General features: G+C 55.1%; 1 protein-coding gene across 5 annotated transcripts in view; it reads left to right on the plus strand.

Moving 5' to 3' along the window:
* The window catches only part of MB21D2 (Mab-21 domain containing 2), a 61,323-nt gene extending 47,019 nt beyond the window's left edge, over positions 1–14,304 (plus strand). For all 5 annotated transcript variants that reach the window (XM_074297857.1, XM_074297860.1, XM_074297862.1 and 2 more), the window contains exon 2: positions 11,508–14,304. In XM_074297857.1, coding sequence (XP_074153958.1) covers positions 11,508–12,772 — 1,265 coding nt within the window. In that variant the 3' untranslated portion in view covers positions 12,773–14,304. The remainder of the gene's footprint in view (positions 1–11,507) is intronic.
* Positions 14,305–14,496: the final 192 nt, after the last annotated feature.

Raw genomic sequence — 14,496 nt, forward strand, 5'->3', positions numbered from 1 at the left:
TTGAGGGTACCATCCTATCTCAGCCATCCAGTTTTAGAACTTAGGGGATATTCTTATTTTTGATTTTGTTGTTTTTCATTCTTTTCTTATTAAAATTATAGCTTTTTTATTTTCAAAATGTATATATGGATAATTTTTGAGATTCATCCCTGCAAAACTTTGTGTTTTTTCCCCTCCTTTCTCCCCTACCCCCTCCCCAAGTTGGCAAGTGATCCAATATATGTTAAATGTGTGTAGTTCCTCTGTACATATTTCTACAATTATTGTGCTGCACAAGAAAAATCAGATCCAAAAGAAAAAAATGAAAGAAAATAAAATGCAAGCAAACAGCAACAAAAAGAGTGAGAATGCTATGTGCTATGTCATGGTCCACACTCAGTTTCCACAGTCCTCTCTCTGAGTTTGGTTGGCTCTCTTCTTCACAAGATCATAGGAACTGGCCTAAATCATCTCATATGATGGAGTCACATCCATCATAATCATCGTATAGTCTTACTGTTGCTGTGTATAATGATCTTTTAGTCCTGCTCATTTCACTCAGCATCAGTTCATGTAAGTCTCTCCAGGCCTGCTGGTCATTTCTTACAGAACAATAATATTCCATCACATTCATATATCATCACTTATTCAGCCATTCCCCACTGATGGGCAGCCGCTCAGTTTCCAGTTCTTTGCCACTACAAAGAGGGCTGCCACAAACCTTCTTGCACATGTGGGTGTTAGGGGATATTCTTGGTGCTTCCCTTTCTCCTTTGCCACATCGTGTCCATTGTGCCTTGTGGCACCTCTTGCACGCTGCCGCTGCCCCAGTGGGCTCTCACGCCCTCAGGTCCTGACTGGTGTAACAGACTTGTGACTTCTGACTTCACTAGGCCCCCAATTTAATCTTCCCAAAGTCTGCCAGTCTAACCCCACAACTTAACAAGCTGCAGTAGTTCCCTCTCACCTCTGAGACCAACTATAAGGTCAGCTTTGAAACCTGCCCCTTCTACCTTGCCAGCTTTCTTATACCTTACTAATCTCTCCCTCCCCAGCATTCCTCCTCACACACTCTGTGGTCGAGTCTCTCTGCCCCCCTTAAGTTTTCCTCAATAAGATGCTCCTTTCTTGGCTATTCACTGTCCCTCATGTTCGGACATCTTTCCCTTCTTCTTGATGCTTCCTGGATTCCCCGGCTTCCCCTCTCATTAGCAGGCATGGGGATGGGAGTAGGGGGCTCTCACAGAAGGGAGGATTTGAGCTGGTTCTTGTAGGAAGCCTGGAGAGCCAGGGGGCAGAAGTGGTGGGGAGAGGAAGTTAGGGTCTGGGGGCAATCGGTAGAAATAGACCGTCATGAACAGTTCACCTGAGAAGATGCATGAAGGGTAAGAGTAAGGAGATCAAAAAGAAAGGAAGGAGAAAGATGTGGAAGAGCCTTGAATGTCAGAATGGGGGGGGAGGAGGTGGGGAGCAAAGGACATGAGCAGATGGGCATGTGAGGAAGATTAATTGGATGGCTCAGTGGAAGAGAGATTGGAGTAAGAAGGACCCACCAGCAGGCCGGGGCACTAGTCCTGATACCAGGTGCTATTTATCGGCTCTCCCCTTAGAGGGCAAACTCCTTGAGGGGTGGGTCAGTTTTTGCCTTTCTGTATCCCACACTCAGCATGGTACGTAGAGTTTAAGAAATGCTTCCCAGAGACTTATGAACGCTTTAAGGTCAAAGAGCTAGTCAGCTCCTCAAGAAAAGCTGCACCCGGGTCATCTGGAATGGCTTTCTTTCCCCACAACTCTATGGGGGTCTATTAATGATCATACTTTTCTTCTTGAATTTCTTATTTTAATGTTATTTATTTATAGTCATCTTCCCTAACAGGCTCTTGAAGGGCAGGACCTGACTGATTTATCTGGGGAGCTTCTCCGAGTAGAAAAATAGACCTGGGTGTTCATTAAGTTCTTGGTTGAATTAAATAAAAATAATCCTATTTCAATTCTGATTCTTAGAAAATGTCTTTCTTCAAGAATTTCTAGTAGCTTTTTCTTTTGAAACAAAATGATCAATAGCATAAATAAATACCTGGTAATACTAATTATTATTGTGCCCAGAATAATAATTAGCATTACAGTGATAACCACCATTACATTTTCCTATAGTTTTGCAGTGTCTTGCTTGCCTCAATTTCCTCATCCATGAAATGGAAATAATGAAAAGTACATCGTTCTCAGGATTTTTGCAAGATAAAATGAGATATTATTTGTAAAGTGTTTAGAATAATCTAGAGCACTATAGAAATACAGTATTATTATTAGCTACAATTACTGTCATTAGGTTTTTGGGATGAGACGGGGCTCTCAATCTCTTGATTATGAGGTGTTGATAACCAAGCCAGGGGTTTTCACAGAGTTCTGGGTGCCGGCAGACGCTTTTATTCCTTCAGTGGAATAATGAGATGGCTGCCTCCCTTTGCCCATCCAGTCAGGGACTCAACTGAGAGGAAAATTTGTTTCTCTCGCCTGCTGTCATGGGCAAGTGCCTCTTCCCTTTTGGACCTAAGACCCACGGCTCGAGGCCTGGAATAATGCAAATATTTCATAAATCCTGTTGAAGGAATATTGGATTATTTTGGTCAAGGAGTGGAGATGGAGGCTAGAGAAGAAGCGGCTTTGCTCCCAAGGGAGCTCTCCGAGGGGGGTTTCAGCTGCGGCTCGGGAAGCGATGTGCAAGTCGTGCTCTTGTGGTCAGAGACTGGACAACCTTCTGTGCCTGCTCCAGAGAGGGTCCCAGTTCTGGGGGGGGGGCACCTCTGACATCATCTATTATAATGTACTTTTTTTGTGAAGAAGGAAACTGAGGTCCACTGAGGCTAAGTGACCTGCCTGACATTGATTCATTTCTCTAACTCCACGTTCTTTCCACTGCATCAACAAAGGAGCCTCTGGCTCATCCCCTAGCTGGAATTCATTTTCCAACGCCTTAAGTACCATAATTGTACTGTTGGTTTGGTTTTTGGATTAGAAGTGACTTGGAGGTGATAGGGGGTGACCAGTGTTCTTCGCTCAGTGCTTCCTCCGAGCTCCCAGGGCTCTCTCTGATGGCGGAGCTTCCTCTTTTTCTTTCCTGGGGCCCGGAAATTCTGACATTCTCCTCTGGCTCTGCTCTTCCCTCCCCCTTCCCCCTGGAAGCTGCAGGTTCATTCATGAATTCTTAATGGCCTCGATGCAGCGATCTGAAGCTGCCTTCCCTGCGAGTGTGCATTAAAAATTCAGTGGGAATGAATTGTTCATGACGATGCCGTAACCAAACATCCCTCAGACATGGCCAGGAGAGACCTTGAGCTTCCAGGCTCCGGGGCTTGCTGGGAGAATAGCATTTCCTTCTGGAGCTCAGGGTGGGCAGCTGTGAAGATTAGGATGCATCTCAGGGGAGGGGGGCTACGGGCCCGTGAAGCCGAAGATCCCACCCAGGAAAACAGCTACCTTCTTGCCAAGGGCTCTGAGGGGTCACATGTGCTTACCGCAATCCAGCACTGACATTTTCAAGAAAAATCAATTTGACTTCTTTGAAATGGGACCTGGTATTGGGAAGTTCCGTCCCTGATGGCTGCCCACCTGTGAGGAGCCCTTCCTGAGCTGCACTTAGTGTTCTGGAGTTGGGGGGAGTGGGGGAAGAGACAGGGGAGCTCTTGTTTGTCGAGTGTACAAGGACAGACGGAGCTGGAAAGCGCCTGGAACATCAGAGCTGGGAGCGGCTCTGGAACGTGGAAACATTGTAGCTAGAGAAGACAATAGACTTTGAGAATTAGAAGACAGCTTAGGATCCAGAACACAGAGTGATGCATCTGGGGAAGATCATTTAACATAGAAATGGGAAGGACTTTGAGACCTGGAAACATTGTAGCTAGAGAAGACAATAGACTGGCAGAATTGGAAGAGAATTTAGGATCCAGAACACAGAGTGATGCATCTGGGGAAGATCATTTAACATAGAAATGGGAAGGACTTTGGAACGTGAAACATTGTAGCTAGAGAAGACAATAGACTTTGAGAATTGGAAGAGAATTTAGGATCCAGAACACAGAGTGATGCATCTGGGGAAGATCATTTAACATAGAAATGGGAAGGACTTTGAGACCTGGAAACATTGTAGCTAGAGAAGACAATAGACTTTGAGAATTAGAAGACAGCTTAGGATCCAGAACACAGTGATGCATGTGGGGAAGATCATTTACCATAGAAATGGGAAGGACTTTGGAACGTGGAAACATTGTAGCTAGAGAAGACAATAGACTGGCAGAATTGGAAGAGAATTTAGGATCCAGAACACAGTGATGCATCTGGGGAAGATCATTTCATACAGAGCTGGGAGCAACCCTAGAAGGCCCTAACTGGAAAAGTTGTTAGAACCTAAATTGTCTAAGCTGGAAGAGGTTATTGAACCCAGTGTCCAAGTGGGGCCGGACCCTCGGTCCTGAGACAATCACAGAGCTGGGAGGCAGCTGCCAGAATCCGGAGGACCAGCTCGGTCACCTAAGTGAAGCATTTCCCTCAAGAGGGCAAAATTACAGCACCAGTCACCCCTTGTGCGTGTGGAAACTTTGGTCAGAGGCTCAGAGCTGAAGAGAATGGGGAGAATTGGTCCAAGCTCCTATTTTGAAGAAGAGGAAATGGCTCAGAAAACGGAAAGCTCAGGCAGGTAAAAAGCAGTGCCGGCTGAATTTGAACCCAGTACCCATGACTCCCAAGAACAGGCTCCCTCCCCGAAACACAGAACTTCCTTTAATAGCTTCTGGACCAAGCCCAAGCCCCCTCTCGGTCCTGTCCAGTGCCTGTTGCATACTTTGTCCCCCTCCTGTTCGCCGTCCACGGTCCTGGACGGATGGTTCTCCTCGGCCCCTGTTCCTGGGACCTCTGGCCAGAGTGCCTGCCCTTCCCCTCTCCCGCGGCTCCTTCCGGGAGGCGGGGCCTGTCCTTGGGAGTCCTGGCTCTTGAGGGAAAACAGGTGGGAGGATGCTGGTGTAGACTCTGAGCATAAAGCGGAGTGTGGAGACACCTGTCGTCCATAAGAGGAACTGTCGGTCTTCCCAGAAGGAAGGCTTCATTTATGGGCGTGAACTTTGGGTCATCACCGCCTGATACCTGGGAACCCCGAACGTGGGGTCCGGAGCTTGCGGGGCTGAGGTCCCAGTCTGGCGTCTTCCTCCATCACGTGGTGCTTCCGCGCTGCTCCGGCCGAGCCGATACCGCGTGTGAGCGCTCTCAGGACGGTGGGGGGGGGGCACTGGAACAAAAGTGCAGCTCCAGGTGCCTCGTCCAGAGAGACCTCCGCATCAGGGAGGGAGGGAGGGGCAGCTTTTGTGAGTGGGGCAATCTTGTCGCCCTCCCCCCATCCCCTGACTTTTTTCTATTGTTTTGATTTCCACAATGTCTCCCCTCCCCCCCATGGTGGCCATCCCTTAGGCTCAAAACCAACTATAAACAAGAGGAGGAGGGATAGAAGAGCCCCTCCCGGCACAACCACTGCCTGCAGTCCCGCAGCCTCCTCGAGGAGCGCCTGCGCCCCCTGGCGGCGGGGGGTGGGGGTGGTCGCAGAGCTCCCTGGGGCGGAGGCTGCCACATTAACCCTTCGGCCCCGCCTCCTTCCACAGGACCGTGGAATCGATACTAGAACGGCCTCCTGTTTCCCCAGATCTTCTCGGGGTGACGCGTCCCCGCAGCTTGCGAGGTTTTTAAATAACAAATACGATATTTTCCGCCCTACGTTTAAGGACTCGGCCCCTTGTAGGAATCCTGACCTATGTATGTCCATGCTTTATTCTGAGGAGATGCCGGGGGCTTCGGCGGACGTCCAGGGCCTCGGGCCGCCGAGCTTCGGGGATTCCGCTTCAGCTCCGTGGGGGAGGGGCGCGGTGACCGTGACGATGATGAGCATTTAGTAATAGTCTAAAGTTTTGGAAAGTGCCTCATAAACATGGTCTCGTTTAGTTCTCAATTCGGAGAATGGATGCTCTTATCACCTCCGTCTTACAGATGAGGAAACTGAGGCAAAGAGCCTCTGTAAATGACTTATTCTAGTCATCATGATTTCTGTCCTCCCCCCTCCCCCCTCTCCCCTCCCTCACGTCTCTCCCCTCCCCCCTTCTCCCCCCTTTCTCTCAGCTTTACCCCGTCACCGGTTGTGCATTTTATGACGCTGTGAAGTAGGGGAGGTTTCGGGCTGGGTCAGACCAGGGCTCACCTCTGCCTCTCGTTTCCCTATTAAAGCTTTTTATTGACAGGGCATAAGCCCGCATAATTTTTCAGCCTTGCAGAACCTTCTGTTCCCAATGTTCCCCTCCCCCCCAGAAGGCAGGTGGTCCAGTACGTGTTAAATGCGTTAGAACGTGTGTAGCCCAGTGCATGTCGCATGTCTGTAGTTGCTGCACTTCTGTCTCTTGTTGCGCTCCCAGCCTCCACCCCCCAGCCTCAGTTCTTATCTGGAGATTAAGAGAACAAGTTGCCCCCTAGTGGCCGAGAGGACCAAATGGAATACTGCGGAGGAGCCCTCGTGCAGACCTAAGGGAGAAGTGCCAGGGCTAGGGGGCGCCAAAGACCTAGCGTTCAGACCTGCTCCTCATACCGGCTCTTTGGCCCTCAGCAAGTCGCGCCCTGCCTCAGTGTCCTCATGTGTAAAATGGGGCAGTAGCCCCTCTCCCGGGCAGTTCTGAAGATAATTTTAGCTCCTTGCCAACCTTCAAGCGCTGGCACGGGCCTTGTGACTCTAAAAGGGCTGTGTAAGCGGTGATTATTTCCTTGTTCTGGGCCTCTCCATAGTGGGTTAGTGCGCCACCTTGTGGCTGGGCGGTGACCCGCTGAGGAGTCTCCCAGAGTGCAGCAGGAGCAGCCTCCACCCTGCGGTCTGCCCCGCCCGGGCGCCCTCCTGTGGGCGGAAGCAGCTGGTGTTTGCCCCAAGCTTGGGGCCAGGCTGGAGGAGCCTTGGAGCTCCACAAGCGGAGCTCAGATCTGGCCGATAAGTCCCAGAGGGGGATCCTGGGCTCTGAGCCTCAACTTTCCCTCTAGTAAGATGGGCATAAGAGCACCCACCTCAGTCCTGTGAGGATCCAATGGAGCAAATTTCTGACAGTGTTATGTAAATGACGCCGTCGTTCTCCACTAGAGTCTCCTCCCTGCGGGAGGCTGTGGCTGGGCCCGGAAGTGGGGCCGCTCCCCGGAGGCTCCACAGGTCAGCTGAGGCAGGTCCTTCTCCACCAGGGGGCGCCAGTGTGCGGGGGTGGGGCACTGGACAGCTCCCCTCCCGGAGCCCCTCCCAGACCTGGGCCGGCTCCGTTATTGCCGCTTTTTTCTCCTGATTTCAGGCCTCCTCTGGCCAAGGCCCAGAGGCAGATCCTCCCTCCCACTAAAGGTTTCTCGTGGAAGCCGGTATCTCCCTATACAACGAACAAGGGGGGGGGGCACGAGTCTCGAGGGAGCCGTGGGCTGGGGGGTCCGGGTGTGAACGCTGCTGCGGACCCGACTCCGTCTGTGGCAAAGTCCTTCAGCTTCGTCGCGTTTAGTGATGGAAGAAATGATTCTCTGTGTCGGGCCCTTGGCCACCGTGCAATGGACATTGTTCTCGTCCAACAGACACAGGGGTCACGGAAAGGCCGGGTGGTCCCCGGGGGCAGCAGCAAGAGTCCGCCCCGCCCCCCCAGCCAAGGCCCTTCTCAGGCCGCCCCGGGGCCTCTGGTCCCTGGGGGCGTGGTCTCCCTCACCGCACCGGGAGGCGGGCCCGGGTTCGTTCTGGGAGGCTCTGTACGCGCAGACATGGAAGGACTCAAGGTTCCACTCCTGGTTATTAACAGGAGCGGGCCCCGGGCCTGGGAGGTCTCAGAAGTCTCGGTCCCGGAGCTGCCCGCTCCGATGGTGACTCCCTTTCAGCCATTTAATTCGCCAAGCATTTATGAAGCACCAGTTGTGTACCAGGCAGTACGGAGGGTCTGGGCCCAGGTCGGGGCTCCGCGTGCTCTGTGACCCCGTCCGCCCTGGCTGACCTGGGATCTCACCGGTAGGGGGCTCTGCCCAAGGGCAGGTTACGGACTTGGAGATCCCGGAAGCGCTGAGGGCGGACCGGAGACAGTGGGCGCAGAATGGTAATTAACAGTGCTGATAATCAGCCTCTCTGGCACTGGGGCCTCCCCGAGCCCTGGGTGGTCCCGCCGGGGAAACTTGAGTTTTCAGCCGAGGGGAAGGGACGGCTGGATGCACTGGCCCCCTCCTCCCCTCCCAGCGCCAGCGCCGCCGCGTGGGAGCGCTCCGAGACCAGACTTGTGGCACAAAGACCTGAAGAAAACAAGGCAGATGGGAGAGAAAGAGGGGAGGAGAGAGGGAGAGAAAAAGAAAATCAGGGACAGACAGAAAAGACAGAAAAAGAGGTAGGGACAGAGGCAAAGAGAGGGGATGGAGACAGATGGAGAGGCAAAAAGACGTGAGAAAAACAGAAAAAGACAAATGAGAGAAAAAGGCAGAGCGGAGGGACAGAGGCAGACAAAGGTGGAGAGGAGAGGGAAAGAGGGAGGACGGAAGGGAAAGAGGGAGGGAGAGAGGAGAGGCTTTTTTTTAAGCCATCAGCAGAGCATTCCTATTGGATTCTGCCCTGACTTAAAGGGAGCCGCGAGAGGATCTACATTATGGATGACCATGTTTAATACCGTATGATTGGTTTTGAAATCCTTATGCAGTCATTCCATCCGTCTGTTCACCATAAAGAAAAACAAAACCCAAACGACCCCAAGGGGCCAGGGTGGCCCGCAGCCTCTGCCAGGGTCCACTCAGCTGCTGCGTCCCCCAGGACCGAGCCCCGCCTCTTATGGATGGACAGTGTGAAAGCTTGGAAGCCACTTGTGTTTCAGCACCAAGGACAGCGGCTTGGTACCGCTGAAAGGCTCCGGCCCAAGTGCTTCTGACATGGTCACTACTTCTCCCCAAGTCTCTGTAGCCACAGACCCTGGGGCATCTGCTCTATTCCCCTGGGATCGGTCATCTCGGGGCCATGGGAGGTTTCCGGAGGGGATCTGTGAGGTTCCCCTGGGATCGGCCGCCTCGGGGCCATGGGAGGTTTCCGGAGGGGATCTGTGAGGTTCCCCTGGGGCCATGGGAGGGTTCCGGAGGGGATCTGTTCTATTCCCCTGGGATCGGTCGCCTCGGGGCCATGGGAAGTTTCCGGAGGGGATCTGTGAGGTTCCCCTGGGATCGGTCACCTCGGGGCCATGGGAGGTTTCCGGAGGGCATCTGCTCTATTCCCCTGGGATCGGTCACCTCGGGGCCATGGGAGGTTTCCGGAGGGGATCTGTTCTATTCCCCTGGGATCGGCCGCCTCGGGGCCATGGGAGGTTTCCGGAGGGGATCTGTGAGGTTCCCCTGGGATCGGTCGCCTCGGGGCCATGGGAGGTTTCCGGAGGGCATCTGCTCTATTCCCCTGGGATCGGTCACCTCGGGGCCATGGGAGGTTTCCGGAGGGGATCTGTTCTATTCCCCTGGGATCGGTCACCTCGGGGCCATGGGAGGTTTCCGGAGGGCATCTGTGAGGTTCCCCTGGGATCGGTCACCTCGGGGCCATGGGAGGTTTCCGGAAGGGATCTGTGAGGTCCCCCTGGGATCGGTCACCTCGGGGCCATGGGAGGTTTCCGGAGGGGATCTGTGAGGTTCCCCTGGGATCGGTCTCCTCGGGGCCATGGGAGGTTTCCGGAGGGGATCTGTGAGGTCCCCCTGGGATCGGTCACCTCGGGGCCATGGGAGGTTTCCGGAGGGGATCTGTGAGGTCCCCCTGGGATCGGTCACCTCGGGGCCATGGGAGGTTTCCGGAGGGGATCTGTGAGGTTCCCCTGGGATCGGTCGCCTCGGGGCCATGGGAGGTTTCCGGAGGGGATCTGTGAGGTTCCCCTGGGATCGGTCACCTCGGGGCCATGGGAGGTTTCCGGAGGGGATCTGTGAGGTTCCCCTGGGATCGGCCGCCTCGGGGCCATGGGAGGTTTCCGGAGGGGATCTGTGAGGTTCCCCTGGGATCGGTCGCCTCGGGGCCATGGGAGGTTTCCGGAGGGCATCTGCTCTATTCCCCTGGGATCGGTCACCTCGGGGCCATGGGAGGTTTCCGGAGGGGATCTGTTCTATTCCCCTGGGATCGGTCACCTCGGGGCCATGGGAGGTTTCCGGAGGGCATCTGTGAGGTTCCCCTGGGATCGGTCACCTCGGGGCCATGGGAGGTTTCCGGAAGGGATCTGTGAGGTCCCCCTGGGATCGGTCACCTCGGGGCCATGGGAGGTTTCCGGAGGGGATCTGTGAGGTTCCCCTGGGATCGGTCTCCTCGGGGCCATGGGAGGTTTCCGGAGGGGATCTGTGAGGTCCCCCTGGGATCGGTCACCTCGGGGCCATGGGAGGTTTCCGGAGGGGATCTGTGAGGTTCCCCTGGGATCGGTCGCCTCGGGGCCATGGGAGGTTTCCGGAGGGCATCTGCTCTATTCCCCTGGGATCGGTCACCTCGGGGCCATGGGAGGTTTCCGGAGGGGATCTGTTCTATTCCCCTGGGATCGGCCGCCTCGGGGCCATGGGAGGTTTCCGGAGGGGATCTGTGAGGTTCCCCTGGGATCGGCCGCCTCGGGGCCATGGGAGGTTTCCGGAGGGGATCTGTGAGGTTCCCCTGGGATCGGTCATCTCGGGGCCATGGGAGGTTTCCGGAGGGGATCTGTTCTATTCCCCTGGGATCGGTCGCCTCGGGGCCATGGGAGGTTTCCGGAGGGGATCTGTGAGGTTCCCCTGGGATCGGTCGCCTCGGGGCCATGGGAGGTTTCCGGAGGGCATCTGCTCTATTCCCCTGGGATCGGTCACCTCGGGGCCATGGGAGGTTTCCGGAGGGGATCTGTGAGGTTCCCCTGGGATCGGCCGCCTCGGGGCCATGGGAGGTTTCCGGAGGGGATCTGTTCTATTCCCCTGGGATCGGCCGCCTCGGGGCCATGGGAAGTTTCCGGAGGGGATCTGTGAGGTTCCCCTGGGATCGGTCACCTCGGGGCCATGGGAGGTTTCTGGAGGGGATCTGTTCTATTCCCCTGGGATCGGTCACCTCGGGGCCATGGGAGGTTTCCGGAGGGGATCTGTGAGGTTCCCCTGGGATCGGTCATCTCGGGGCCATGGGAGGTTTCTGGAGGGGATCTGTGAGGTTCCCCTGGGATCGGTCACCTCGGGGACCATGGGAGGTTTCCGGAGGGGATCTGTTCTATTCCCCTGGGATCGGTCACCTCGGGGCCATGGGAGGTTTCCGGAGGGGATCTGTGAGGTTCCCCTGGGATCGGCCGCCTCGGGGCCATGGGAGGTTTCCGGAGGGGATCTGTGAGGTTCCCCTGGGATCGGTCACCTCGGGGCCATGGGAGGTTTCCGGAGGGGATCTGTGAGGTTCCCCTGGGATCGGCCGCCTCGGGGCCATGGGAGGTTTCTGGAGGGGATCTGTGAGGTTGTTCCCCTCATGGTGTGGGGCGCTCTCTAAAAAGCTCTTTCTCTTTTAGGAATGGTGCAGAAGCTGGACCAGAAGCTCCCCGTGGCCAATGAGTACCTGCTGCTGTCCGGTGGTGTGCGGGAAGGCGTGGTGGACCTGGACCTGGACGAGCTGAACGTCTACGCCCGGGGCACGGACTACGACATGGACTTCACGCTGCTGGTGCCAGCCCTGAAGCTGCACGACCGCAACCAGCCGGTGACGCTGGACATGCGGCACTCGGCTCTCTGCCACTCGTGGCTCAGCCTGCGGCTCTTCGACGAGGGCACCATCAGCAAGTGGAAGGACTGCTGCACCATCGTGGACCACATCAACGGGGCCACCAACTACTTCTTCTCGCCCACCAAGGTGGCCGACTGGTTCTACGACTCCATCAGCATTGTGCTCTCGGAGATCCAGAAGAAGCCCCAGCGGGGGATGCCCAAGGTGGAGAAGGTGGAGAAGAACGGCACCATCCTGTCCATCATCCTGGGCGTGGGCAGCAGCCGCATGCTCTACGACATCGTCCCGGTGGTCTCCTTCAAAGGCTGGCCCGCCGTGGCCCAGAGCTGGCTCATGGAGAACCACTTCTGGGACGGCAAGATCACTGAGGAGGAGGTCATCAGCGGCTTCTACCTGGTGCCCGCCTGCTCCCACAAGGGCAAGAAGGACAACGAGTGGAGGCTGTCCTTCGCCCGCAGCGAGGTGCAGCTGAAGAAGTGCATTTCCAGCAGCCTGATGCAGGCCTACCAGGCCTGCAAAGCCATCATCATCAAGCTGCTGTCCCGCCCCAAAGCCATCAGCCCGTACCACCTGCGCAGCATGATGCTCTGGGCCTGCGACAGGCTCCCCGCCAGCTACCTGGCCCAGGAGGACTATGCGGCGCACTTCCTGCTGGGGCTCATTGACGACCTGCAGCACTGCCTGGTGAACAAGATGTGCCCCAACTACTTCATCCCCCAGTGCAACATGCTGGAGCACCTGTGCGAGGAGACCGTCATGCTCCACGCCCGGAAGCTCTCCTCCGTGCGCTCCGACCCCGCCGAGCACCTGCGCACGGCCATCGAGCACGTCAAGGCGGCCAACCGGCTGACCCTGGAGCTGCAGCGGCGCGGCAGCGCCGCCGGCATCCCCTCCCCGCAGTCCGACGGCGGGGACTCCGGCCAGCCCGACGACCGCCTGGCCAAGAAGCTGCAGCAGCTGGTGACCGAGAACCCCGGCAAGTCCATCTCCGTCTTCATCAACCCCGACGACGTCACCAGGCCCCACTTCAGAATCGATGACAAGTTTTTCTGAGCCTTTCGTGGATGCTTTTTCTGGTTCCGACCTAAGATGTCCGCAGTGTGTGGGTGTGGGTGGGTGCGCGCCCGCGGGCGCGCAGATTGTTTTTTATGTGTTCGGCGCAGCTGGATCTGTGGAGAACGGCTGCTTGGACGCGGTTCCTGGGCCCCGGAGACGGCGCCGTCTCTTCGGGAGGACGTGACTCTCTCACGTCCAGCCTTCGCTTCTCCTTTCCCTCTGTAACTGTCCTGTGGGTTCTGTTGGGCTGGGCGGGGGTCACGGTTTCGTTCCAGTTCTTTAAAGGAGGTCCAGAGCCATAGCTGCAGACGCCCAGGGTCTTTCTGGCGCTCTTCCTTCCTTCCCTGGGGTCAGACTCTGGGTGGCACCGGGGAAGCCATCTCCTTACCTAGAAGAAGTCTATTTTTGTTTGGGGCTTTTTAATTTTCAATGAGCTTCCATCACTTGGAACATTGGAGAGGATCTTCTGAGAAAGAGAACGCCCTGCCATTCCCTGGGGATCAGTCCAGGGGTCAAAGGGACTTCTCTTTTTTTTTTTTTTCCTCCACCAAGAAAATTCATGGACTTGAAAAGTGATTAATGCTACAGGTTTTGTAGCCTTGGAAGCAATTTCTTTGAATGTAATCATCCTCAAAGCCAGTCTCAGTGGTTTGGGGGTGGTCTTGCCAGCTTTCCAGACGGAATAGGGTGACGAATGCTAGTTGTAGTGGTGTAATTATTTGAAGCCTTATTTAAATCCTATTAAAGAACATACCATTGTTAATGTTATTTGCACTAATGAAATCTCTGCCATTGTCTTAGTCCTTGTGCGTGTGTGTTCCCACCTCGATGACCATCTGCCCGTGAAATGCAGCCGGGTCGTCCCGGAGTCCTTTCCTGGAATCAGACTGGAACAATCTTTGGCCGGGTTCTCCCTGATCCTGCCCGGCCTTTCTCGCCTGAGACTCGTTTTGAAGGTAGTTGCCTGAATTTTGAATCATTGTCCAAAGTTCGAGTTGAGGGACCGGTCCCCTCAGAGCGTCCACTTGTCCTGGGGCGGAGAGAGGCCGCCCGTGGGATACGTCTTTGAACCAGTAGCTGTGAGAGCGGAAGCGAGCTTCCCACGCCAGACGTGGTCTCAGCCATTCACAAAGGAGCCTGGGAGAGCCCTGGCCGGGTCTGGGGCCGTGCCCACGAAGACATTTTGCAATCTTGCTGACTAGAAAGGATTCTCTGGCCTCTGCATCAAGTACAGGCTCTGGCTCTTTCCAGAAATGTAAACGGAACTGAGACGATGCATCGTTGGCTTGGACGGGGAAAGTTACTGAGCCAACCCGAAGGTCAGGCGGCTTCGGCTCCGAGAGCCTCCCTGCTCTGCTGGATGCCCCAGACGGCTGCTGGAGCCAAGGGCTCGCTCCCTCAGCATTCCCTTGGCGACCTCTAGCATCCAGACGCTTGCAGGTCTTTTCCTGGCTGAAGTTGGGTTTTGCCGCCTCGGGTTTGCATGGGAATTAATGTTATGCTAATAAAAGAGAATGAACTTATTCAACCATCTTAAGTCAAAGACAGGTCAAATTATAATAATAAAAAAACAGAATTTTTCTGGCTTCAAAAATGCTTTTGTGTGTGTGTGCTTACATAATTCCCAGATAATTTTTATGTCAAAAAACCAAAGTTCTAAGTGGAGCTGACTCGACACATACACTGGCACATCCAGAAGGAAGAACTGTGGATTTGTTTTC

This window comes from Sminthopsis crassicaudata, chromosome 3 (genome assembly GCF_048593235.1).
Source record: "Sminthopsis crassicaudata isolate SCR6 chromosome 3, ASM4859323v1, whole genome shotgun sequence".
In the NCBI taxonomy this organism is placed as follows: Eukaryota; Metazoa; Chordata; class Mammalia; order Dasyuromorphia; family Dasyuridae; genus Sminthopsis; species Sminthopsis crassicaudata.